The 24,154-nt window shown below is 35.2% G+C and overlaps 3 protein-coding genes across 3 annotated transcripts; 1 reads left to right on the top strand and 2 right to left on the bottom strand.

Annotated features, from left to right (window-relative positions):
- Nucleotides 1-325: 325 nt before the first annotated feature.
- LOC113519623 (splicing factor 3B subunit 2) lies at nucleotides 326-12,517 on the bottom strand. The gene is given in 13 exon segments (XM_026904753.3): nucleotides 326-577; nucleotides 1,073-1,308; nucleotides 1,915-2,021; nucleotides 2,721-2,886; nucleotides 3,337-3,412; nucleotides 4,074-4,277; nucleotides 4,772-4,922; nucleotides 7,958-8,160; nucleotides 8,922-9,131; nucleotides 9,284-9,473; nucleotides 9,814-9,980; nucleotides 10,305-10,438; nucleotides 11,535-12,517. Coding segments are annotated over 13 exon segments (2,748 nt in total). The 5' UTR covers nucleotides 12,370-12,517; the 3' UTR covers nucleotides 326-508.
- A 231-nt stretch (nucleotides 12,518-12,748) lies between these two features.
- On the top strand, nucleotides 12,749-13,926 carry LOC113519775 (ubiquitin-conjugating enzyme E2 J1-like). The gene has a single exon (XM_026904973.3). The coding sequence runs from the start codon at nucleotides 12,940-12,942 to the stop codon at nucleotides 13,696-13,698; it is 759 nt and encodes a 252-aa protein (XP_026760774.1). The 5' UTR covers nucleotides 12,749-12,939; the 3' UTR covers nucleotides 13,699-13,926.
- A 4,146-nt stretch (nucleotides 13,927-18,072) lies between these two features.
- LOC113519599 (eukaryotic initiation factor 4A-III) lies at nucleotides 18,073-22,658 on the bottom strand. The gene is made up of 5 exons (XM_026904717.3): nucleotides 22,357-22,658; nucleotides 20,862-21,197; nucleotides 20,135-20,357; nucleotides 19,300-19,554; nucleotides 18,073-18,500 (listed from the first exon to the last, which is right to left on the bottom strand). Exons 1-5 carry the CDS (start codon nucleotides 22,505-22,507, stop codon nucleotides 18,248-18,250), a joined length of 1,218 nt encoding a protein of 405 aa, XP_026760518.1. The 5' UTR covers nucleotides 22,508-22,658; the 3' UTR covers nucleotides 18,073-18,247.
- Between the last annotated feature and the right edge of the window lie 1,496 nt (nucleotides 22,659-24,154).

Raw genomic sequence — 24,154 nt, 5'->3', positions numbered from 1 at the left:
CGCGACGTAAGCTTAAAAATGGAGTAATTTCTCCCGTTTTCCCAAAATTTCCCTTCACTGCTCTGCTCCTATTGATTGTAGCATGATGAAAAGTATACTATAACCTGTCCAGGAGTATGAAGAATAATTGTACCAACTTTCGTTAAAATCCGTCGAGTAGTTTTTGTTTCTATAACAAACATACAGACAGACGGACAAAAATTTTACTGATTGCATTTTTGGATCAGTATCGATCACTAATCACCCCCTGATAGTTATTTTTGAAATATATTTCATGTACAGAATAGACCTCTCTACAGATTTATTATAAGTAATAGATAATGTGTAGTTTTATCACAATTTATTGTAATTGTAAAAGTACACAATTAAACTATTTTAATGATTAAAAAGTACATTTTTTAAATCAGCAAACTCAGTTTTCCACTAGTCCAGTATATAGATTAACATCTTTGCACTAAGACATTTTTTTTTAATATTAATAATAAAAACAGGTGTATAAATATCACAATTAAAATTTAAATTCTTTGTATTTCTTGGCTTGTTTTGAATCTGTATTCTGTTGTCGTTTTCTCTTATTCTGTAACAAAAAGAAGTAAGTAAATTATATTTTTTATTATTATTATTTCAGCCGTTAATTATCCACTGCTGGACATAAGCCTTCCCCATAAAGGGAGTTTGCCAGTAGTTGCCACGCTTGGCAGGCGAGTTAGCAACCGCAGTTAGGCTTATAGAGATCTTTTAAGAGGGATGCTATTGCCCATCCCTCCACTATAAGCTCCCTTAGTCGCCTCTTACAACACTCACGGGAAAGGAAGGAGTGGCCCATTATATTCCAGGATATTATAATTTATCATAATCCAAATATACTAAAAAGACATGGCAACATTGAAGCCGATTCTGAAGTGTCATTTCTCTAAATTTATCTCTAAACCTAATATTTTCATTTGTTATTTTACGAAATTACTGTTTTATGGACTATAAAGTAGAATTACAATAATTTTTATATAAATTGAATAGAAAATTAGTACAATTAGCTGGGACAGTTATCAGGAGAATCAAAGCGTGTTAGTACCTTCTGCCTGGCGACGTGGTCGGCCAGCATGTCGGAGAGGTCCTCGCGTGCGCGCGGCCGGTGCTCGCGCAGGTGGCGCTCGTAGCGCGCCGCCACCGCCTCGGGCTCCAGCTCCAGCTCGGACGGGTCCAGCGCCACGTCCACGCCGCCCGCGCCGCCGCCCGACGCCGCGCCCTCGCTCACCGTGCCCGCTGTCGCCGCCGCGGCCGCCGCCGCCCCTGGCGCGGTCCGTTTACCTGCCGTTCATTGCATAATTATATAACTAGCTACTTCCCGCAGTTCTGATCGCGTGAACCTATATATAAAGTATGCTATGTGTTAGGATATAATCTACCTGTGTACCAAATTAGATTAAAATCTGAGCAGTTGTTTCAGCGTGTATGAGTATCAAATATCTTTACAACTTTTTACTTTTAATAATATTAGTAGGATGTTGTACTCGTTGTAGCTCATGGCTGTGTTCATTTGTTTATTCTTATTTTACCTCATAAGGTTATAGTCATTATCTTATTTATTACAAGTTAAGGATATATGGATAGATCTAAATATTAATAGATGCCTATAATAATAGATCTAAGAGCTCTTTATACAAATTGAGATTGAATAAGGGCTCAGTCTTTGAACCTGACACCTGTTAATATGCTGATAAGAAAGAGAAGCTACTGCATTATTTTCAAAGGCCTGTGGCAATTTTTTCAATATAAGTACACTAAATTAAATGAACTTCACCCATCTTACCATACTTAGATTGAAAAAACTACTTCAGACGATTGGTTAGCGACTTATGAAGCTTAACGCGAAAAACGGTCAAATGAGAAAAACAGAATAATTTATGAACGTACCAGGATTGGCAGCACTGATATCGTAAACGTGCGTGGAAGCCATCATGCCCGCGGTCAGCCCCACACGACGCTCCGGTAGCACCTGGTACAATGCTGGTGTGTCACCACTGAAATAATATGTTGTTATTATTACTAAACTATATAAGTTGTTCGAATACTGTATTGACACTGTAAGGGTCCTAGCATAATTTTCTTTTTTATACTATGAAGGTGGAAAATTAGCATACTAAAAAGGCGAATCTATTGGCAGTTTGTGGTTCTGAATTGTATGATTCAATCATTTCTTCGATATGGTGTCTTCTGAATAATCATTTTCATCCAAAATCCAACAATTTTTTTATTTATAATATATACAAGTATATGTAGAGCTAGCAGAATGTACATGCATAAAAAATACAGGTGAAAAGTGATCTATTTCAAAAGATCCACTTACTTTTGAAATAGTTGAAAAAATTAAACAGATAGACTGCCTTCTTTCCTATTAGATTTTTCCAATACACATCTTTTTTGATGGGTGAAAATGGTATGGTAACTCCGCCTGCGCTAACGGAATACGTTGGCGGAGCACCAGTAAAGGGTGAAAGATGAGAATGAAAACAGGCCAGTTAGCCAATCATGATGAATTCATCAGGAATTAACAATGATAGTTTTCAGGGAGAATCGCAAGGGGGTCGACCTGGTTGGGTATATTGCTAGCAATGGGATTCTCAGTCTCCATTACTAATAATCCCTTTCCTCCCCAATACACATGTTAAGTGATAAAACTATACCCATATTGTAACTGAAAAACCATAAACAATACTCACCCCTCGATATCTGTGTCCACTTTCTTCTTCCTGAGCTCGATGGTATCAGGTGTCTCCATGCCGGGCGGCACGGAGCTGATGCCGAGCGGCGTTACCAGACCCTCACCAGGTGTTGCCACGCCCGCTGCCATTTCCTCGCCTTTCTCTGCCTCCTCACCAGATTCCTCTGAAGGGACACATAAACTAGTATCACTTGTATGTAAAAGGATATAATAGCTAACTATTCCTCACTTTGATGATAGTTTCTGGCCAAAGCATGTGCAATATTTATATTTAAAAATATACCTTCAATTTTAACCACACATTTAGCCAAGCAAAAAGCCTTAAATTCATTCTGACAGTGAGCAAACCTACAGTCATCTCTTAGATTTTTTTTTTTTATTATCTGTTACCCACTGGAGAGTTAGTTAGAATTTATTTTAAATTAACATAAAATCCATAGTGTTAGATTCAAATTTATAACTTACGAGGTCTACAAATAGGTGTCGTAACAAAGAGGTTATGACACGGCATCCGGCGAAATAGAGCAAATCAAATGTTACCTTGATCAAAACTATAGTATGCAACAAACACTTCTGACTACTCCATACTAATTTAGCGTCGTGAGCATTCGTACCTTCTTCTGATTCTTCTTCAGATTCAGACTCCAATTCTCCCCACATTGATCTATCGATATCTTGGTCCTCTGCATCCTGAAATATATTGTCATGTTTGTAATTTAACATATGATTCAAGATATTAATATAGAGAACTAACGTATAAACAACTGAGTACTTCTTCTCTTTTTAAGTCGGTAAAATTTATTGATTATTGGGATTTACAAGAAAATTAGGATCATTGAATTTACTTAACCTAATTTAGACTACATTTCTATTTAGGCTTCAATCCTTTTCATAACTCATCTCTTGCAAACACACCGATATCTTTGACGGAACATAATTATGTTCCGTATGTATTAAATAAAGTAGTATCAAGTCTAGAAAAATGAAGACATACAATTACTACGAAAATATATATGTATAAAAAATGATTATAGCATATGTATTATATAGCACTTAGTCTTTTATATATTGCATTACAAATAGATAAAAAAGTTTCTGTACACTGGTCGCTTAAAAAGAACTTCGGTGCCGACAATTTTTGCACATAAGGTCTATAGTGTTGTTACATTCAATATAATTCAAATAGGCGTTTGTCAATTGATTTAATCTCTGAATCCGGCGTGCATGTATGAAGCGAATTATGAAAGTGCAGAAAAGCAAGAGATGTATGTAAGTATAGAGACATTTAGCATTATGTTCTCTCTGCTTACACCGCAAGCCTTGGCGTGAAGGTAGATAGGTAGATACTAACATCCTGACCGCTACTCTGGTGGCCAAATACGTCGCCATACAGCGGTTTTCCAGTTTCGTCGACGGGCGGCTTGCCCCAACCGCCCGCGTGGTACCCGAATGCACAACCTTCAGGTATCGGCGCGTTCAGCCCGGGAATCTTCAGGTTAGGATACGACGGCGGAGGGCCATATCGTTGCTGAGCGATCAACCATGGAGGAGGAACCTATAATTATAATAAAAATATTAGTAATATACTAGTAACTGACTTATCAAATATTACAGCTAGTCCAAATTTTATTTTTTCTCCTAATTTTAGTAAATATTTAAAAAACTAACATTTAGCCGTGACTTCATCCGCATGACCGGGATTTGTTCACTTACTGAGATAAACTACTATGTCTTTCTCCATGCCGTATAGTATGTGTGTACCAAATTTCATAGACATTGGTAAGGTTCCAATAAGTGAACAAATGAACTTCCTCATTTATAAGTAAGGCTTTGGCAAATTTCCTCGCCAGCGTCTACCGATAGCGCAAATATGGTTACCATTTTTTTAACACTAATCGAAAAAATCCTTGAAACAGCTATAAACTTATGAAGATACTGAATTAATCTCGCTAGACTGCAAAATATTTTATACTGTAATGTATTACATAGGAGATAAATTATCAGCAAAAAAATCGATAAATATCTCACGATATCTCGTCATCTACCAACCTTATGAGAGCCAGGTCCAACTGGCATTCCAAGCGCAGTCCTTAATTCCTCGGACAGATCACCCGGTTTCTTCTCCCGCAGCCGAGTTTCGAACTCCTTACCCTCGTAGTAGAGGTCGCCGTGAATAGTCATGCGAGGTTTGGTTTGCCACCTGAAGACATGAAATGTAATATCATTTATATAGTAAATTGCTATATGTCATAATTTACTTTTTGTTTGTATTATATAGTGAAAGCTACTGTGGTCCCGGTATAGAATAGGTTACTCCTTCTTTTGCCGTGGATGTCGTAAAAGGAGACTAAGGGAACTTAATTTTCGAGGGATGGACAGCAGGGTCTCTCCTAAAACAAAGTCTTACTGCGGTTATCAACCCATCTGCCAAGCGTGACAACTACTGGTGAAGCAGGGGGAAAAGGATTGTTAGCAATGGAGTTTGACAGCCCCATTGCTAGCAATATACCTTATTAGGTCGACCTCCGCGTGGTTCCCCCTAGAAACCATCGTGAACAATTCTTGTTGAATTCGTCACGATGGGCTAACTGACCTACGAGGTTTGTCCGGAAAGTACGTATAAAAGTTTTTTAAAAATTTTATTTTACAATTATTCAGGTAAATCAATTTTATCCCCTTCAAAGTACTCCCCCTGTGACATAATGCACTTGTGCCAACGCCGTTTCCACTGTGAGAAGGCTCCTTGAAAGTCCTCTGGTTGTAAGTTTCTCAGCTGCCCCGTCGTAGCTTTTTTTATCTCATTTATGTCCCCCAAATGCCGCCCCCGAAGTACCAATTTGGTTTTTGGGAACAAGAAGAAGTCACACGGGGCCAAATCCGGCGAATAGGGGGGTGTTCGGTCACCGTAATGGAATTTTTACTCAAAAACTCACGGACAACAAGAGAGGTGTGGGCAGGGGCATTGTCGTGGTGAAGAATCCAACGCCCCTCTCGCGCCAATTCTGGACGAACTCGTGCCACACGAGCTTTGAGGCGTCTGAGCACATCGACGTAGAATTTTCCATCAACTGTCTGGCCTGGAGGGACGAATTCTTGATGGACAATCCCCCGAACATCGAAAAAAACAATCAACATTGTCTTGACATTTGAGCGGGATTTTCTTGATTTTTTTGTTCGTGGTTCCCCGGATGTCTTCCACTCTTTGCTTTGGGATTTTAATTCGACATCAAATTCGTAGAACCAAGACTCATCTCCAGTGATGACTCGGTTCAAAAAGTCACCATTCTCTTCGGCTTCCAACCAGTCCTCACAGCAAGCAACTCTTCGTGATTTTTGATCCGGGGACAAAAGCTTGGGAACGATCTTGGCGCAAATTTTTTTCATTTGAAGTTCGTTTCTTAGAATTTCGTGGACCACGGTTTTGCCCAAATTAAGCTCTTCAGCCACCTGTCTGACCGTTAAACGACGGTCCCCATTAACACAAGTTCGAATTCTTTCCACGTTTTCGTCGGAATGTGAAGTGGAAGGACGTCCTGAACGTGGGTCATCTTGAACGCTTTCTCGGCCCTCTCTGAATCTTTTTAGCCACTTGTGGACGGTTGGTTCCTTCACAGCATCATCCCCATAAACTGTTCTGAGATCGGCAAAAATTTCACGGCCATTCTTGCCGAGTTTCGAGAGAAACTTGATTACGACGCGCTGCTCTTCAACGGAAGCGGGCTCCATGCCGACGGGGTTTCGTTAAGAGGTAACTTCACAGATGGCGTGACAAGCCAGTTCGCACCGCACGGCGGTCAGACCAGAACTGAAGCATTGTTAGGGACATAAGGAAGGGGTCCTGCGCTTATCTGGCCTCCCCACTCCTCTTTCTCGCATTCCAGAACACTTTTATACGAACTTTCCGGACAGACCTCGTACTTCATCCTCACCTATCATCACTCACTGGTGCCCCGCCGGTGTATACCGATAGCGCGGGTGGGGTTACCATTCTATTATCATCCATTAAAAAAAAAAATAACGGGTGAAGCCCCCCCCTTAAATGGGAGGCCTATATTCAGTAGTGGACAGTTAACGGTTGATATGATGGTGATAATTAGCCGTGTGGTCCCGGCATAGAATGGGCCACCCCTTCCTTTCGCGTGGGTGTCGTAAGAGCCGACTAAGGAAGGGCGAGGGATGGGAAACAGCGTCCCTCTTATAACATCTCTAAAAACCTAACTGCAGTTGCCAACCCGCCTGCCAAGTTACAACTACTGGCAAAACTTCCCTTATAGGGAAGGCTTATGTCCAGCAGTGGACAGTTAACGGCTGAAATAATGATAATGATGATATCGTTCACCAAATGGTTAGAAACCATCGAAGCATATGAACGGTTACAACATGACAGGAAAATAATATAGAAAAACAGTAAAAACGATGACACGTTACATAGACATATTTGAATTTAGAAAGTAGAATTGTGTGTGTCTAGAACATACACCAAATAATTATTTTAACATTTATTTATAGACAACAACATATTGGCAATTTACGAATTGCAAATGTTTGTAGAAATATATTCCAATAATTTTAACATTTTATAATTATAATATTTTTTAATCATACAATAACTATTGGAATAGGATTTTAATATATATATGTTATATTTTAATAATATTTTGCCAGATTTGCAATTTCACTATTTTTATAATGTCAACTTCTGTATATTTCTAAAGAAAGTTTTTAAAAAATATATTTTTACTATTAAAATACGAAATATAGCGTCATAGTTGTGTAAAAAAATGGATAGTTATGTAGTAAATAAAGAAAAACAATCACGGTTGTACTTACCATTGTTAAATCCGCTTGAATGCATTAGCCAGTGATTTATACTCAGTTCTGTATTGTAGGGGAAAATGGTCCCAGTTGTCACACTGGTTCAAATGAGAATAAAATATGAGTTCGTGAGCTCACTTTCATAGTCTCATTTCATAAAAATAAATGATAATAAATAATCTCTCTCTCCCTCTCTCAGCCTTCCATATATAATACATTAATATATATATGAATATTAACATTATATTGTATATTTTTTTAATAATATATTTAAAAAAATATACAAGTTATATGAACTTTTAAATTTCATCTATACATCACTAGACTTCTCGCTCGTGCCAAATTCGGCACTACACCGCGAATGTGCGAGTTACAATTAAAAAAAAGAATAGTTTTTGTTTATAATTCAAAGTCACTTACTTGAAGAACGCATCGTGCAGCTTCTGGTAATCAATGTCAATCTTGCCAAGCTTGGGCCGCGTACGTTCGCGCATCTTTGCTTTTAGGGTCTTCGTTTCCTCTTTGTCTTGCAGCGATGCTCGCATTTCCATGATGCCAGTTTTCTTGATAAAATCGGGTAAATTGAACGGGGGCTTCTCTATACCACGTTTACCCTACAGATACTGTTAGGGAACCGAATATATATAGATATTAGATATAAAATTATAATAATTACTACCTTCTTGCCCACTAGTTTGCGTGGATTTCAAAAGTAGGAAAACCAATAAAATTGACTACTTCTAGATGGCATATCAAGATAAAACACATATCAGATTTTAAGTTAGACCTTCAGAAATGCAGCAGTGGAAACCGCATCCAATTTGTTGCAATATTTTTTTATTGATACCCAAAAAAACATATAGAGAGATAATATTTCTAAAAACTATTGTTTTGGTTTCTATTGCCTTAAATACCTTCCATGTACAGATATCGCCTAGTCACAATTTTATTTTATTAATAAGATTACTATATAATTATTAATGAAGTAACGTTCACAAAAAAAAAAAAAAAACTGCATGGGTTCTTCTGTCTTATTCATATTTTTACCATGATGCAGCTATGCTTGTATGACTGTGTTTCAGTAAAATATGGCAGTGAAATTATGGGGTTCGTACCCCATAATTTCACTAACACAATTCGTGCCTTCACAGGCATAACACCATAGTCTTCAAGAATTACAATGCATGAGGGATATCTTGTGGCATCATAGAGTATTCTGTCATGTCCACGGTTCACATCTAGATGCCTACTACTTTCCGTCATGTGGCCCACATGATCAGCTTGTTTGCTATTCTAAGAATTATAAACAAAGCCCATAGCCAGAAATGGGATATTTATTAATGAGTTATAATGATGATTTATTCCAAACAAGTTAAACAATCACCTTGCGCTTGTAACACCAATGCCTTGGGACTTGTACAGTGTTACGGTGTGCCTTCAGCTGTACAAGCAACTTTGGGTCCCGCGCCGTTACGTCGTACATCTCAACGACGTCGGGTCGCGACACCAACTGCTTCAGTTCCGCTACCGATAGTCGCGACAACTTCTTCAGTTTACGTTTTGACATGCGCTCCTTTTCGTCCGCTGCGTTTTTCTGATAAAAGTTTTGTATTTACAAAATACATATAGGGATATATTAATTAATTTTCTATATCAAGGGTGGAAAATATATAGAAATATCTAAGATGAATAAAAAGAATGCAAGAAGCCATCTTCTTACACATATTTATTTTAAACAGTTCATACCTCTACAGCTTCTTCATCAACAGCAAACTGGTCTTGAACCTTCTCCTGAGGCTTGCTTGATGGTTTTGGTGCATCTTTTTCTTCTTTGATTTCTTCCTTCTTCTCTGTAATTTTGAATGCTTCAAGGATGCGGTGGAATTGACGGTACATCGGCTCCAGTTCATGGAACTGAATATTTTCTTGTACATATCTAAAAAAGAGAACAATATTTAATAAATAAATTATTGCTTAATGTCTAAAACAGATATTAGTTAAAATTTCAAAATCACCATGCATATGCATTACGAAAATGGATGTGGCAAGACATGTATTTGGTTAGTTTATTAGAATTATTTTGTTTAATTCTGCTTTGATTAGTATGCATGCGACTACTAACATTTATGGTTTGACTACCATAAGTAGAGGCTCCTAATGATAGCAGAATTAAACAAAATAATTAAATTAAGTTAAATAAAAGACACATATATGTATATGTATGTATAGGATAAGCAGCAGTATTTTCTATCATATAATAAATTTTAAAATCTTACTCAATATCAGCTTCTTTTTCATTTTCTTTGTCACTAATCTTTTTGCCTTCATCTTGGCTAGCAATACCATTTGCTTCTTTCTTTTTAGCATCTTCTTTTCTCTTCTGTTTAGCCGCCTTCTTCTTCTTTTTCTTCCTCTTATTTTTATTTGCTTTGTTTAAGTGTGCCTGTGAATAAAGTTGAATTTAAAATAAGAATATTTTTTTTCATTTTGATGCTAATTAATATAAGCTAATATTGTACATAGTTAACTTTATATAAATTTCAAAAGAGTACAACAGAAGAAAATGTGTAGTTAATTTTCTATGACATGGTATGCTATACGGAAGGAAACTGATTTCAAAGCAATCATAGAATTAGCTCAGACAAAAAAATAGTGTCTAAAACAAACTGAAATTTTAGCAACTGCCACAGATAGCTAGTGAGAAATAACTTTTAGGTTTATAAAACAAATGAATTGGTCCATCTGATTAGTTTATTTGCATATTCACCTCTTGCTTTGAAATAATTGGGGGTTGTGGTGCATCAGGCACATTGTCATCATCAGAGTCTGCTTCATCCTCCTCAGCATCATATTCTGTGCTGATCACAGGTGCCGGTGGAGGTTCTGGTGGGGCTTCTTCTTCTGTAAAAATATTGTTAAATTAATTGATATTCAATGTGTATATGTAAATAGGCTCCCTAGACAAGTAGCAACCAATACTATCATTATTGCTTCTATATGCTTGTGTTGGAATGAGATAGCAATGTTTAGTGTCTTGTTCTTTCTTAAGCAAATGGTAACAAAAGTGTATTGACAAATGATAGATGTTTGCCATTGGTCTAGGAAGGCTGAATATAAATAAATAGAAATAAAAGAAGAAAAAGGTACAAAAGTGTAATTAGTCTTGTGGCATTTCTAGATTTTTTTATTTCTGGTTTAAAAACATTTAAATTAGAATGTAAGATATTAAACAGGGCTAGTTTGTATTAACCCTCTGACTGTGTATTTTTCTTTTTGCTTTATTTTCGCACATCGCTTTGACAACAAGTAGCAGTATCTAACCATCTAGCGAGATTCTGAGAAACAATTAATCTACGGATTGGATCAAAAATTGCGGAATAACAATGTCAATAAACATAAAAAATTAGAACACGTTAAAATTGCGGGTTGCCTAGTCAGAAGGTTAAAAGATGTTGGTCATTAAATTTTTTAATTAGAATGGCAAACAAGCTGATGACCCACCTGACTGTGAAGTCACAAACTTTAATACCATTAATTCACATAGTATTTTAGGCATAGTTGTGAACAGATTTGAAGGTCCAATACTTAAACATTGGACCATCATGCATGTTCACTGTTTATAAATATTTTTACTTTGTCTTATGGGCCTGGCATAGAATAGGCCCCTTTCTTTCCTGTGGGTGTCGTCAGAGGTGATCAAGAAGGCGAGGGATGAGCAGCAGTATCCCTCTAGAAACACCTCTAAAGCCTAACTACGGTTACCTATCCGCCTGCCAAACATGGCAACTACTAGCAAAACCCCTCAAGGGAGAGACTTATGTTCAGCAGTGGACAGTTGAGGGTGATATGATGATTATTTACTAACATTAGTTTATAAATACTGATTGTTATTAACAAAAATATGGATATTTGTTCAAATAAAATTATTACTATTAATTAATTATAAATATGAAAGTTAGTAGCAGTAATTGTGATATCAAAGAATGAATATATATACCTTCTTCTGCAGGTTCAGTTTCATCTCCTAGAGCAGCCTGTCTCTGATCTTTATAAGCAAGAGCCTCTTCTAAAGCCTTAGGCAACACTACACCTCCAGGAGGAGCTGGTTTATTACGGAACTCCTCTGGTGTATCTATTTTCATAGTTAACAATGAAGGAAGAGATGTAGAGGGACCTTGCTGTGTACTAGCCTCCTCAGTGTCTCCTTCTTCTTCCTCAGCTTCTTCGGCATGCTCATCCCAACCAGGGGGACCTTCACGGCCCTGTCTACCCCACCCTGGCGGACCTTGACCTTCCCATGGACCATGCCCCATAGGCATATTGGGTGGAGGTCCCATCCCTGGGGGACCCATGTCCATTCCTTGATTGTTGTAATTACCCTTCATGTTAGGACCACTACGCATCATATTAGGCGGCATTCTTGGTCCCATACCAGGTGGACCCATTGGAGGTCCCATTCCCATGCCTGGAGGTGGAGGACCCATTCCGGGGGGCGGAGGACCCATTCCAGGAGGTGGCGGGCCCATTCCAGGAGGTGGAGGACCCATACCAGGCGGTGGAGGACCCATACCAGGAGGTGGAGGGCCCATCCCCGGCGGACCCATACCCATCATTCCTGGTGGTGGTCCCATGCCCGGAGGGGGCATATTAGGTGGTCCACCAGAAGTTGTAGCAGGTGGCATTGCGCCTGGTGGACCCATTGGAGGTGGCGGCATACTCCCGGGTGTTATGGCTCCCGGCGGCGGCGGCATTGGTGGAAAGTTTGGCATTCCCGGCGGCGGTCCCATTGATCCATTGTTATTTGACGGTCCCGTCCCCGGCGGACCGTCCATTTTTATTTATAATAAAGGAGTTTATTTATTAAGCAACTACAAAAAAATCGATATTTTTATAAGTTTATTTGTATTAAATTTACACGAACACAACAAAACTGAAAGGTTATTTCTTCCACAGATAATATTACACCACAGCCACAGATTAACGTTAATATCTATATTACACAAATATAACATTTGTGTGCTTACGCCATAGATTAATAAATAATAAAAGTCTCTATAGATAAAAGTTTTTTATAACAGCTCAACTTCTATTCTACAAGCGGCAATATAATAATGTTCTTTGTTTTACAGCAAACAAAATAAATCTCTATTTCTTAAAATTTAAAATAAAAATAAAATTTTGCAAAAAAACATCGACATGATTGACAATAACAGTTGACACTGACACAAAACGATGACGACAATTGATGTTATTTTTTCTGTTTCTAAAAAATTGTTATCAAATTTTCTTATTAAACTCTATTCACTATAGCAATTGTTACGTTTTATTGTGATTATAATTAGCTTACGTGTTATTCAATACTTACTTGTGTTGTAGTGTAGTATCTGTTACGGGACCACAATATGGCAGAAATGGGAGAGAAATATAACACTAAATGTCCAGGGGTGAAACGCCTTATGAGAGAAGCTATGGAATTGGCAGAAGCCACTGAAGAATATTGTGCACGACCGCTGGAAGACAACCTTTTCGAATGGCACTTCACGGTACAAGGACCAAAAGGTACTGATTTCGAGGGTGGTGTGTACCACGGTAGGATATTATTACCTAAGGAATATCCTATGCATCCACCTCATATCATACTCTTAACTCCTAACGGTAGATTCGAAGTTAATAAGAAGATTTGTTTATCTATATCTGGCCATCATCCAGAAACATGGCAACCATCATGGTCTATCAGGACTGCCTTGTTAGCATTAATTGCATTCATGCCTACTCCCGCTGAAGGGACTATCGGCTCATTAGATTATACACCGGCAGAACGTAAAATATTAGCAAAAAAATCCGCAAGTTGGGTCTGTCCCCAATGTGGGGATATATCAAATCTCTTATCATCTACCGCAGCCAAGCCACCCACTGAGGAGGAGCAATCAGTATTGAATCAAATAGCATTTAAAGCAGAAGAAGAACAAGCTCCAAAACCTCCTCCTCTGGAGGAACCAGCACAAGAAGTGGAACCCCAGATATTAGAATCAACTGAGTCAAGCACTAGTTTCTTAGACCAATTAACAGAGATTTTAGTGGCTCTTCTTGTGGGAGCTATAGCCATATTTGTATACAGGCGCTGGAGTACCTGGTATGCAATAGCAGAGGCTGAAATGTAAATTTTTACTACGCATTAGAGTCTAAGTATAGTATATATATTATATATGTGATTTGTTTTTAATTAGTGAATGTCAAGAAATTTATTAACTAAATTATCTAATTGCAATAATCTTTTTGTATAGTTGGCAAAAATAATTATAAAGATGATTTTATTTAAAATATACATTACACTGTAAGAGTGTATAAAACTATATAATTTTTTGTATCACCTACTGTTTTTTTTTAAACATATATTACTGTTTTTTATGTGTAATTTGCATATAATTTTGGAAGTGTGCCTTAAAAATAACCATTTTTAATGTAAGGCAGCCATTATATTTCACCTTAAAGAAGGTATTTGAATTGAAATTTTACATCACATTATTATTATTGTGTTTTTCTTGTTAATATTAATATTAGAAATTTATTTATTTAAAACTACTTATGCCTTCATTCTCACAATCAGTTACCATCCCACTAATTAGGGATGGATTTTTTAATAAGAGTAAGATATAGTACATAATAACCTAGTAAAATCATTAAGTAATGTTACAAAATAAAAAAGATGAATAAGGCAGCATTTCAAATAAAACTGACATATATTTAATTATCCGGGTTTTTTTTTGTTGTGTGAAAATGGAATGTTAAAATGCCTGCACTAATGGGATACACTGGCGTGGCACCAGTGAAGAGTGATCAATGAGAATGAAAACAGGCCAGTTAGCTCATCATGATGAATTCATCAGGAATTAACCATGATAGTTTACACGAGGAGATCGACCTAGTTGGATATATTGCTAGCAATGGGATTTTTAGTCACCATTACTAACAATCCCTTTCTCCCCTAATTATCAGGGTTATGCCACAGATGTTTGCTGCCTTGTTCCTCATAACACAAGGTATTCCAGCTTGAAGATCAGATGATTCATCATTTTGTATCACTTTTTATGGTGCTTGTATTTAATCTTTACTTGTTGTTTTTATCTGGAATCTGTATCATCAAATAAAATATAAGTAAAATTGTTGATTAAGGCTACATTTTGTTAGAGCAATATTTTGAAGTAAGTTAGACTATATCCTGCCATGTCTATGCCATTCTCAGTATGGCACACCCAGTGCTCTTACTGGTTGAGTTTACACTTCACAACACCCATTTCAAATGTAAACCATTTCTAAAGTAAGATTTGAATAGGTATCTGACATGGTTCCTAATTGTTATATGCAACATAATATAGAATTTCTGCAATATATTTTGTTACAATACTTAATGGTATTTATCAGATTTAATTATTAGATAATATATTGATGTTTTCTATAATCACAATTATGCTGATAATGATTATGAAGACTTAATTTATAGCACTCCTCACATATTACAATAACCCAATTTTAACAGAATAATAAATGTTGCTATGAAAAAAGATTTTCAAACACCATGTTTTGCTATAACAAGTTATAATTAAATTTTGTATCTAATGAAATCTTATTTAGTGTATCTCCTTTATTAATCTATAATGGAAAATAGAGAAGGCGAAAGATTGTAAATTTACAATATAGTAACTAAACATATATAGACTAACAATGAGAGTTTGCTATGATTTTTTTGTGTCATTGTATGTGATGATGTTATCAGGTTCATGTATCATTAAGATATTATATTTCTAAAAAATAAATTTGAATTGTAAAAACCAAAGACATCTGTGATGGACGGATGGTTGATTGGCCATTTGTTTCAGTATATCTACAATGATTTATAATTATATGCACCCAAGTGAATGGTTGCTAGACTCGCTAGTCACTTTTTGCCCAACTTCTAAAGGAAGTTTTTAAATTTGTTATGTCTAGATATACATCATGCGTATTTTCGCCAATTGTAAACTGATTTCAAAGTTGCTATTTTTACAAAATTGGAATTGTTTTTTTATTATAACAATATTACATTAAAAATATTGGAGAGTGAACCATGAAACAACAAAACTTGCCCTTAGTTATATATAATAAATAATTAAAATAACAACTAGTTTTTAAGTGACTTCATTTTTTAATCTATGAAAAATGAAGGCATTTAATAATATTTTCCCTATAATATTGTATCTATGATTATATTGATAAAGTTACTAAGCAACATAGATATACTTATCAAAGGGCTAATCAAAATTTTATAAGAAATTGTGTATTTAACATTGTTAAAATTATAACCCATGGTTATCAATTATTATTTTCGATAATTATAACTTGTTAGAATAACATTCCAGGAAAATATTTTTTAGTTTAGGTAAAAATAAGCTTTATTTTTTCTTCGATCATTTTAGATTTTAATCTAGGAATCTATTGTAATTTATGTTCTTAGTTAAAAGTAACTCCATAGAATTTTCAAAAATAATACGTACGCTTTTGGCCACAAAATAATATCAGTGTTTTGCTCTTTTGAGGCAAAGCAATAAACTGAGTTATGACTATTTTGTGTGATACACATTTGCTGTACACGCTCACAAAATGAAAAATTATTACTTTTATGTCTTTTCCTTTTGTTTCTTTTTTGTTTATGTTTTTTCTTTTTTTTTTGTGTATGTACCCATGTCTGTTGTTATTTGTGTGCTGTAAGTAATGCAAATAAATCAAATTATCTATCTATAGCCAATATAAACAATACAAATAAATGTAAATTCATGTTTTATGTACATTTTACTGTAAATTATAAAGTATTTAATTGTTTTTCTTTGAGATTGGATTAATCATTATTTGACTAAAATAAATGTGTAAATTAATTATTTATGTGTTTTGCTTATAAGAACCAAAGAGTATATAACCAGGTACGTTGTACATGTAATCTCTCATTAGACAGACGGAAACAATGGAGCGCTAAATATTCCAATTCAAGAGGATATCTTTTTTTCGTGTTTTTTTTTTGTGAATTGTTATTATACACAGAAAACGCACAAACCAAAACAAACACTTCTAATAATAATTTATAATGAATACAAATAATTGTTGCGGGCTACCATTAATAGGTGAGATGGTGTGTTAAATCCTTCACAACTATGGTTGTGTCCCCGCATAGAATAGGCCACCCCTTCCTTTCCTGTAGGTGTCGTAAGAGGAGACTAAAAAAGCTTAATAATCAACGTCGCGTCGCTCTTAAAACATCTCTAAAAGCTTAACTGCGGTTGCCAACTCGCCTGCCAAGAGTGGCAACTATTTGCGAAACTCTCCTTATGAGGAAAGCTTATGTTCAGCGGTGGACAGCGTTATGGACAGTAATAAACGACGGAAAAACTGTTTATTCTACTTTGAAACTTTCGCTATCCATATCTCTAGAACAACGCTCTACATGTTTTATCCGCAATAATGGGTCTCTTAGTCTTTTAGAGATGTTTTAAGAGATCCTGTTGCCCATCTTTCTGCCATTATTCGTCCACTGCTGGACATAATCTCTACCATTATAATTTATTATTTTATTTATTATGCAAAAAGAAATTTTAGTACCACTTAAATCTGTTGGGCTTGTGTGTGGCACTATTTCGTCCTTAAATAATAGTATTGACATTAGTATTCTGCTATTTAGCAAAGTTGAACAGAAAATATGCTCGTAGTTTGAATATTATGTTTTTAACTTATATATTGCTTCGCAAGTCGGTAGGTAAAGAATTTACTGATTGCGATATGAGGTAGGCGCTCGTTCGCTTGCCATAGCAGTTTTTTGTTCGAGTCGTGGCTAGCTTGTTTTGCGCGGTTTTTTTTTATACAACTTAGAATGGCAAACAAGCTGACCGCCCACCCGATGGAAAGTGATAACCGTCGCCTATAGACATGAGCAGTACCATGGACATAACATAGTATATTGGTTTGCCCATGATATCCCCCATGCGTTGCCATTCCTGAGGACTCAGTTGTTATTCCTCTGTACCCAGTAAATTCACGCCATATCCCACACCATAAGTTTGACAATATTCATACAATTTGGAGTCATTTATGAAATTTGATTTGATTTTAGGCAGGATAATTAATTTATTAAGTTTCCTTAGTCATCTCATACGACACCCGATGGAAAGTGGTAACCGTCGCCTATAGACATGAGCAGTACCATGGACATAACATAGTATACTGTTTCGCTCATGATATCCCCCATGCCTTGCCATTCCTGAGGACTCAGGTGTTATTCCTCTGTACCCAGTAAATTCACGCCATATCCCACACCATAAGTTTGACAATATTCATACAATTTGGAGTCATTTATGAAATTTGATTTGATTTTAGGCAGGATAATTAATTTATTGAGTTTCCTTAGTCACCTCATACGACACCCACAGAAAAGGAAGAGGAGGCTATTCTATGCCAGCACCACACGGCTATTGCTAAACTAAATCAAGTAGTAATGATTAAATAAAAAAAAATTAATATCAATTATATTGTATTACTTATAATACATTTTAATGAAATATAATTAATTTCCGCTTCGTAATTACTTGGAAAGTACAGAAAGAATGTTACAATGCTCCTTCCACCAATATTTCTGCCAAAGTGCTGGTTATAAAGTGCTTCTGTGTAATAAGTTTATTATAAAAAAAATTATATCAAATCGGCTACATTCATCGGCATTTCGTCGATCTGTGTAGAATAGTACTGTTCAATGTCTCTCAAGATTCTGATATCGTCGGACTTAACAAAGTTGATGGCGACACCTTTGCGTCCGAAGCGGCCAGAACGACCGATTCTGTGAATATACAGCTCACGATTGTTGGGCAGGTCGTAGTTGATGACTAGGGACACTTGTTGTACATCTATACCTCTCGCCCAGACGTCGGTTGTGATCAGAACGCGGCTGTAAAAAAAATATGTAGTTTGTAGGTTAACTATTAATAGCAGCGTTGCATGACGTTGTTTTTTCTTTAAATTGATTTATATGTAACAAAATAAACTAATATTCCAAATTTCAGTTTTGTAGTCTAACTGCCGCAATCAGATCGTTTATAATAATTATTTAAGTAACTTCTTAGTATAAATTAAAAAGAAATCCTTTCAGGGTCACTTAATGACTCATAAGGGGTCTGTTAATGGCAATTACAAATTTTGCTATTACATAAAATAACAATTACATAAATTAACTAATATATCATTCGTGATAATGGCTGAGATGATAATGAATATGTCGTTAGTGTTAACTTAACGAGATTCAAGCTTGTCACCTTTTCACTATGATCAGTTGCTAAATACCATAGTGTTATGTATTTATTAGAGATGTCTAATGACAGTTGATATTTGGTGTACTGAGGGTAAAAGATAAATAAATCAGTTTGCTTATAATCTCAACTTGGATGTATTTTTTACATAGCATATAAACACTTGTATGTCCGAAATAATTTAAATTGATCCAAATATGACCAATGCATCGATATCAATCTGTCATTGACAAAGAAAAATAGCAACATGGAACTAACTCTTATTGATTACAAAAACATACAGGCAAACTGCAAAACCCCAATTAAAAATCACTTAAAAATCCACTATACTTTCTACTCTCTGCCTAGCCCAGAATTACAGTGGCGTAAAAATTTAGGTAAAGTAATGCTGATGGTCATAATCACTAAGATGGAAAATTAAAGAATTTTATTGGTTCTCACCTCTGGCCAGATCTGAATTCCTTCATGATGTTGTCCCTTTCCTTCTGTGGCATGTCACCATGCATGGAGCTGACTGTGAAGTTGGCTTCTTGCATTTTCTGCGTTAACCAGTCCACCTTTCGCTTTGTATTGCAGAAGATCACTGCTTGTGTGATGGTCAATGTGTCGTAAAGGTCGCAAAGTGTATCAAACTTCCATTCTTCACGTTCCACTGCCACAAAGAACTGTTTGATGCCTTCCAGTGTCAACTCATCACTGCGAACATAAATATTGAAAGATTAGAAGATACAGAATAGAGAGTTCCTCAAACACAGGGATGCAGTTTAACATCACATGTAGTGGCTGCAAACTCCAAGGAATAAGTACTCCTTCATAACTATAATACCTTATTAACATCCCATTACTGGGTATGTATCTCTTGTCATAAGAAGGGGATATTAGCCTATTATTTATTATTGGGGCCTGCCCTAATAATAGTAAGTTATATATAAGATGCTAAGCTGCTTGCAGCATGACATGTATTGCTTTGTTTTTTTTATTAGCAATTTACGACATTCTAAACATGAAAAGAAGTGGTGACATATTGCGTTCTCGTCATAATAGAAAATTTAGTTTGCAGTCATTATAGAAACACAATAAGGATGTTCAATTAAGTAAACATTAAAGAAGTTAGATGACTAAGACCATAGGTTCTGCTATTTTATTTCTTATTCCACGTTAGGTTTTATGTGAATATACTCAAAAATATTATTATATGAGACCTAAGCTAAAGCCTAGCAATAACCTCTTCATTATATATTAACCCCGAATGGATAAAATAAAATGCTATACATACCGTTTCACCAAGATTCTGATGGGATCAGTCATAAATTTTGAAGTCATCTCAAGTATCTCATGAGGTAATGTTGCCGAGATTAATACTACTTGTGTGGCTGGAGGTAAGTAACGATAGACATCATAGATCTGCTCCTTGAAACCTTTGTTCAGCATTTCATCAGCCTCGTCCAATACTAGCATCTTGATTGATCTGGTACGCAGGACACGTCTCTTTATCATGTCTACAAATTTAAAACATATGAGTATCATTATTACTCAATATTATTCTCTGTTCTGTTCTCTTTTTCCTATGTGCATGGGCATCTGCTTGATAGGCATAATTTATATGAGATATTACCAATTGAAATTTAAGTTAAACTACCAGATGATTACTTGGAAGGGGTAACCCTGGTCATCAGAGGAAAAAGGGACTGTTAGCAATGGAGTTTGACAGTCTCATTACTAGCAATATACCCTATTAGGTCGACCTTCACATGGTTCTCCCTGGTAGGTTACCATTTTATTATCGCTTATTAAAAAAACTCTTGATCATCACAATCCCTAAACCTTAAGATGAACTTTTTTACTACTGTCATTGTAATAAACTTGCAGTTTCATCCTATGGATAGCAACATATAGAATACCTTCCATAGTTATGTAAAAATATGTGTAAGGTTTAATCTCCTTGAATTATTTTAACATTTATATTAAAATACTAGCCCTATCTATATGTTTAGATTACTCACCAAATACTCTTCCTGGTGTTCCAGAAACAACATGTTGACCATAATCCAACTTCCTTATATCTTCACCGAGATTCGTGCCACCGATGCAAGCATGGCATTGCACATTCATAAAATCACCCAATGCAAGGATAACCTTTTGAATCTGTGTGGCCAATTCACGCGTAGGAGACAATACTAGGACTTGAGTCTCGCGTAATGTTGTGTCCAGTGATTGGAGAATGGAAATTGAAAATGTAGCAGTTTTACCCGTGCCAGATTGAGCTTGAGCAATTACATCTCTCCCTTTTACGATAGGTAAAATGCTACGTTGCTGTATAGCTGATGGTTTTTCAAAACCTGAAAATAATAGATTAATTTTTTTTGTAAAATTGTTGTTTAAATAACTTACAGTACTAATATTAATATTATAATTTTATATTTCTGTAGTGTTTGTGGTTTTAGAACTAAATGCCTAAATAGATTAACCTGTATTAAGGATCCGCAGCCCCAACCACCTTCACTACATATAATTTGTTAAATAATAATAAACAGAAATTAAAATCCAATATCTTATAATTTGTTAAAAAAATATATTAAGCTCCATCAAATAATATTTGTTCCATTTCTTCACATGTCTTTTTCAAAAGGAACATATAAAAATAAATGTCTTATGTTTAAAACTTTGCAATTATTGTATAAAAGGGTAATGTAAGGGACAAAAAGGTTTTAGGAAAGTTTCAGCTGTACCACCCTAACAATAAATACAATATATTACAATACATACTGTGAAATATATGGATGGGTGCAAAAATAGAGAAAATCTTTTTAATACCAATGGAGAAATACCATGCCATCCTATAAGTGTCAGTTACAATAAAAACTGTAATTAGTGTGTAGATGTATGAGAACATGATATATTATTATATGATTATTTGAATGTTGTATTAATTTTATGAAACCAATCATATCAGCTAGCTCCCTTCCGATATTAATGACATATATGTTAATAGTATTGCAAGAGTTTCCAGATGATGAATAGGATAATAATTGTGTATTTGGATGAACGGTATGGTTTATATGTGCAGTTCTTTTTATGGAGTTGTAAATCATTTTAGAGTTCCTACCTGCCTTTACAAGATCTTTAGTATCATATTGCCTCTATGCTTTTTTTTTTAAATACTTTTGCCAAACGCCTATATCTGTGGGTAAAGGTGTACCTGACGAATTGACAAACCTAACTATCGGACATTCCCTATGAGTCTGGCATAGTCAACCAAGTGTACTGTACATGTGTACTTGGTTTGCACGAATTGCAATAGACAGATTGACAAGAGCATAAAAAATACTATTTTAGAAGTAGAATGATTACTGATTAATAATAATTTAAGTGAAATTTCTATACATAGTACAAGGGTATATGATAATATATCAAAAGTAATACACTATAAAAATGTATAAAAATTATCTTGAAAATGAAATTGAATTATTAATGAAGATGATTAAAAAATCCACATACCATAAGTATATATCCCACGTAATAATTCGTCTCGTAGGCCCATTGAATCAAACGTTGGAATAACTTCCACATCTTCGCTTGTGTCGAATTCCACATTCGATAAATCTTCTGATATAATTTTGCGATTAAACGATACTTCCGACGCAGACATCTTAACTTTCTCAATGAATAATTGAAACTGAGTAAACGTTAGATATATTAATTTAGTATATTTTGAGAAAGAGAAATCACTATAACACACCAAAACACAAGCGTAAGAGGCAAATCAGGAAGCACGACCAGTGTATAACAAAGAGATAAGAGAACGCACTTCATACAAGATGATGATGATGTAAAATGACTTGGTCAGGAATATCTAACCTACACAAAAAATTCTCCTTTTTCGTTATGTTGGCCAGTTTGATGTTCAAAATGGAAACGAATAGGGTTATAACTATACTATGGTTTGATAGTAGAAACGCGAATCATGTGATAAAAGATATGTTTTGTTAAGAGATATTTTATATCAAATTGTATGTCCCGATGAACATGTTTTAGCAAAAATAAAACAAAAGATAGAATTCTTAAATATATTTATTATTTTACACAATATTACCTTGAAGTCTCAATTTCGTAATATTATTGATAGTAAACTCAAGTTTTTTACACTTTCCGTTATATTTGATCAATTTCTAGAGTAGACCTCGTAACAGAGTCAATATTAATTGTATATAGTTGTAATTCCCACGTCAAAATAAAAAGAAATATGTAAAACAAAGCTAAAACTGTACCATAAATAGTTTAGATGGCAGTCATTTGTTCTCATTTGAGAATATTTTGGTAGTTGGCGCTATTGTGATTTAGTCATTTAATTAAACGTTGGCATGATGTTTCCTGACCAAATCCATACATTAAAAGCTAGTATGGAAATTACGCAAGACTGCGCACGACCGTGCGCATTTAGTATGAGCAGGCAACACGCCAATGCAGCATGAACCACAGATTAAAGATACTAGCAGTCAACGCATGAATAGATATCGTAGGAAGGGGCGAATAGAAACAATTTCAATATGGTAATGTGATTAATGACATGTTCCATGAACATATCAGAATGTATGGAATAACGTCCTAATATTACTGCAGCATATTAGCGCGTAACAGTTATTATAAAGGAATATTGTAACTAGTTAAATTAAATTTAAAATACACCAGTTTATAACCATCTAAGAGTGTGTTTTACTCTCCAACAACCTTTCTCTTACAAAACGTGTTCATTTTATTTTCATATCGAAGTTGGTTTGAATAGAAAACGAAGCTCAGCGTATCTTTTGTTTAACAATATGAAATGAAAAAAAAAACAGCTAGCATGAAAAAATTATATACAAAATAGTTTTCTCATTTGTTTAATAACAGAAATACCTACATAGTAACATTTTATTATGTTAGTAACAAAAGTTTATGAAATGAATGTCTGTGGAAATAAAAAAGTCTTTTCAGCTCATCAGTATTTACTGACCTTTTCTACGTTACTATCGACCCCTTTAGTAATTCGAATCGACCTTTTTATACAAAATTTTATACGGTATCCATCGATTACAAAATAAGTTGCTTATTTTAAGTAATAATTACAACTTATTATTTACTAAACAATATAATTGCATGAATGCTTCCTAATTCTTTGATTAGTTAAACAAACGCATTTTTATTGATAAAGACAATTATTTGTGATCTAGAGGTAAAGAGTTTATAAGAGTAATATTAATTACTAAACATCTCTGCAGAAGCAACACCAACGGCGATTTGTTATTTCATCATCAAT

Source organism: Galleria mellonella, unplaced genomic scaffold (assembly GCF_026898425.1).
Source record: "Galleria mellonella isolate WM207_F2 unplaced genomic scaffold, CSIRO_AGI_GalMel_v1 utg65, whole genome shotgun sequence".
In the NCBI taxonomy this organism is placed as follows: Eukaryota; Metazoa; Arthropoda; class Insecta; order Lepidoptera; family Pyralidae; genus Galleria; species Galleria mellonella.
The sequence above is the reverse complement of the archived record's forward strand: the minus strand, read 5'-3'. Positions and strand labels throughout refer to the sequence as shown.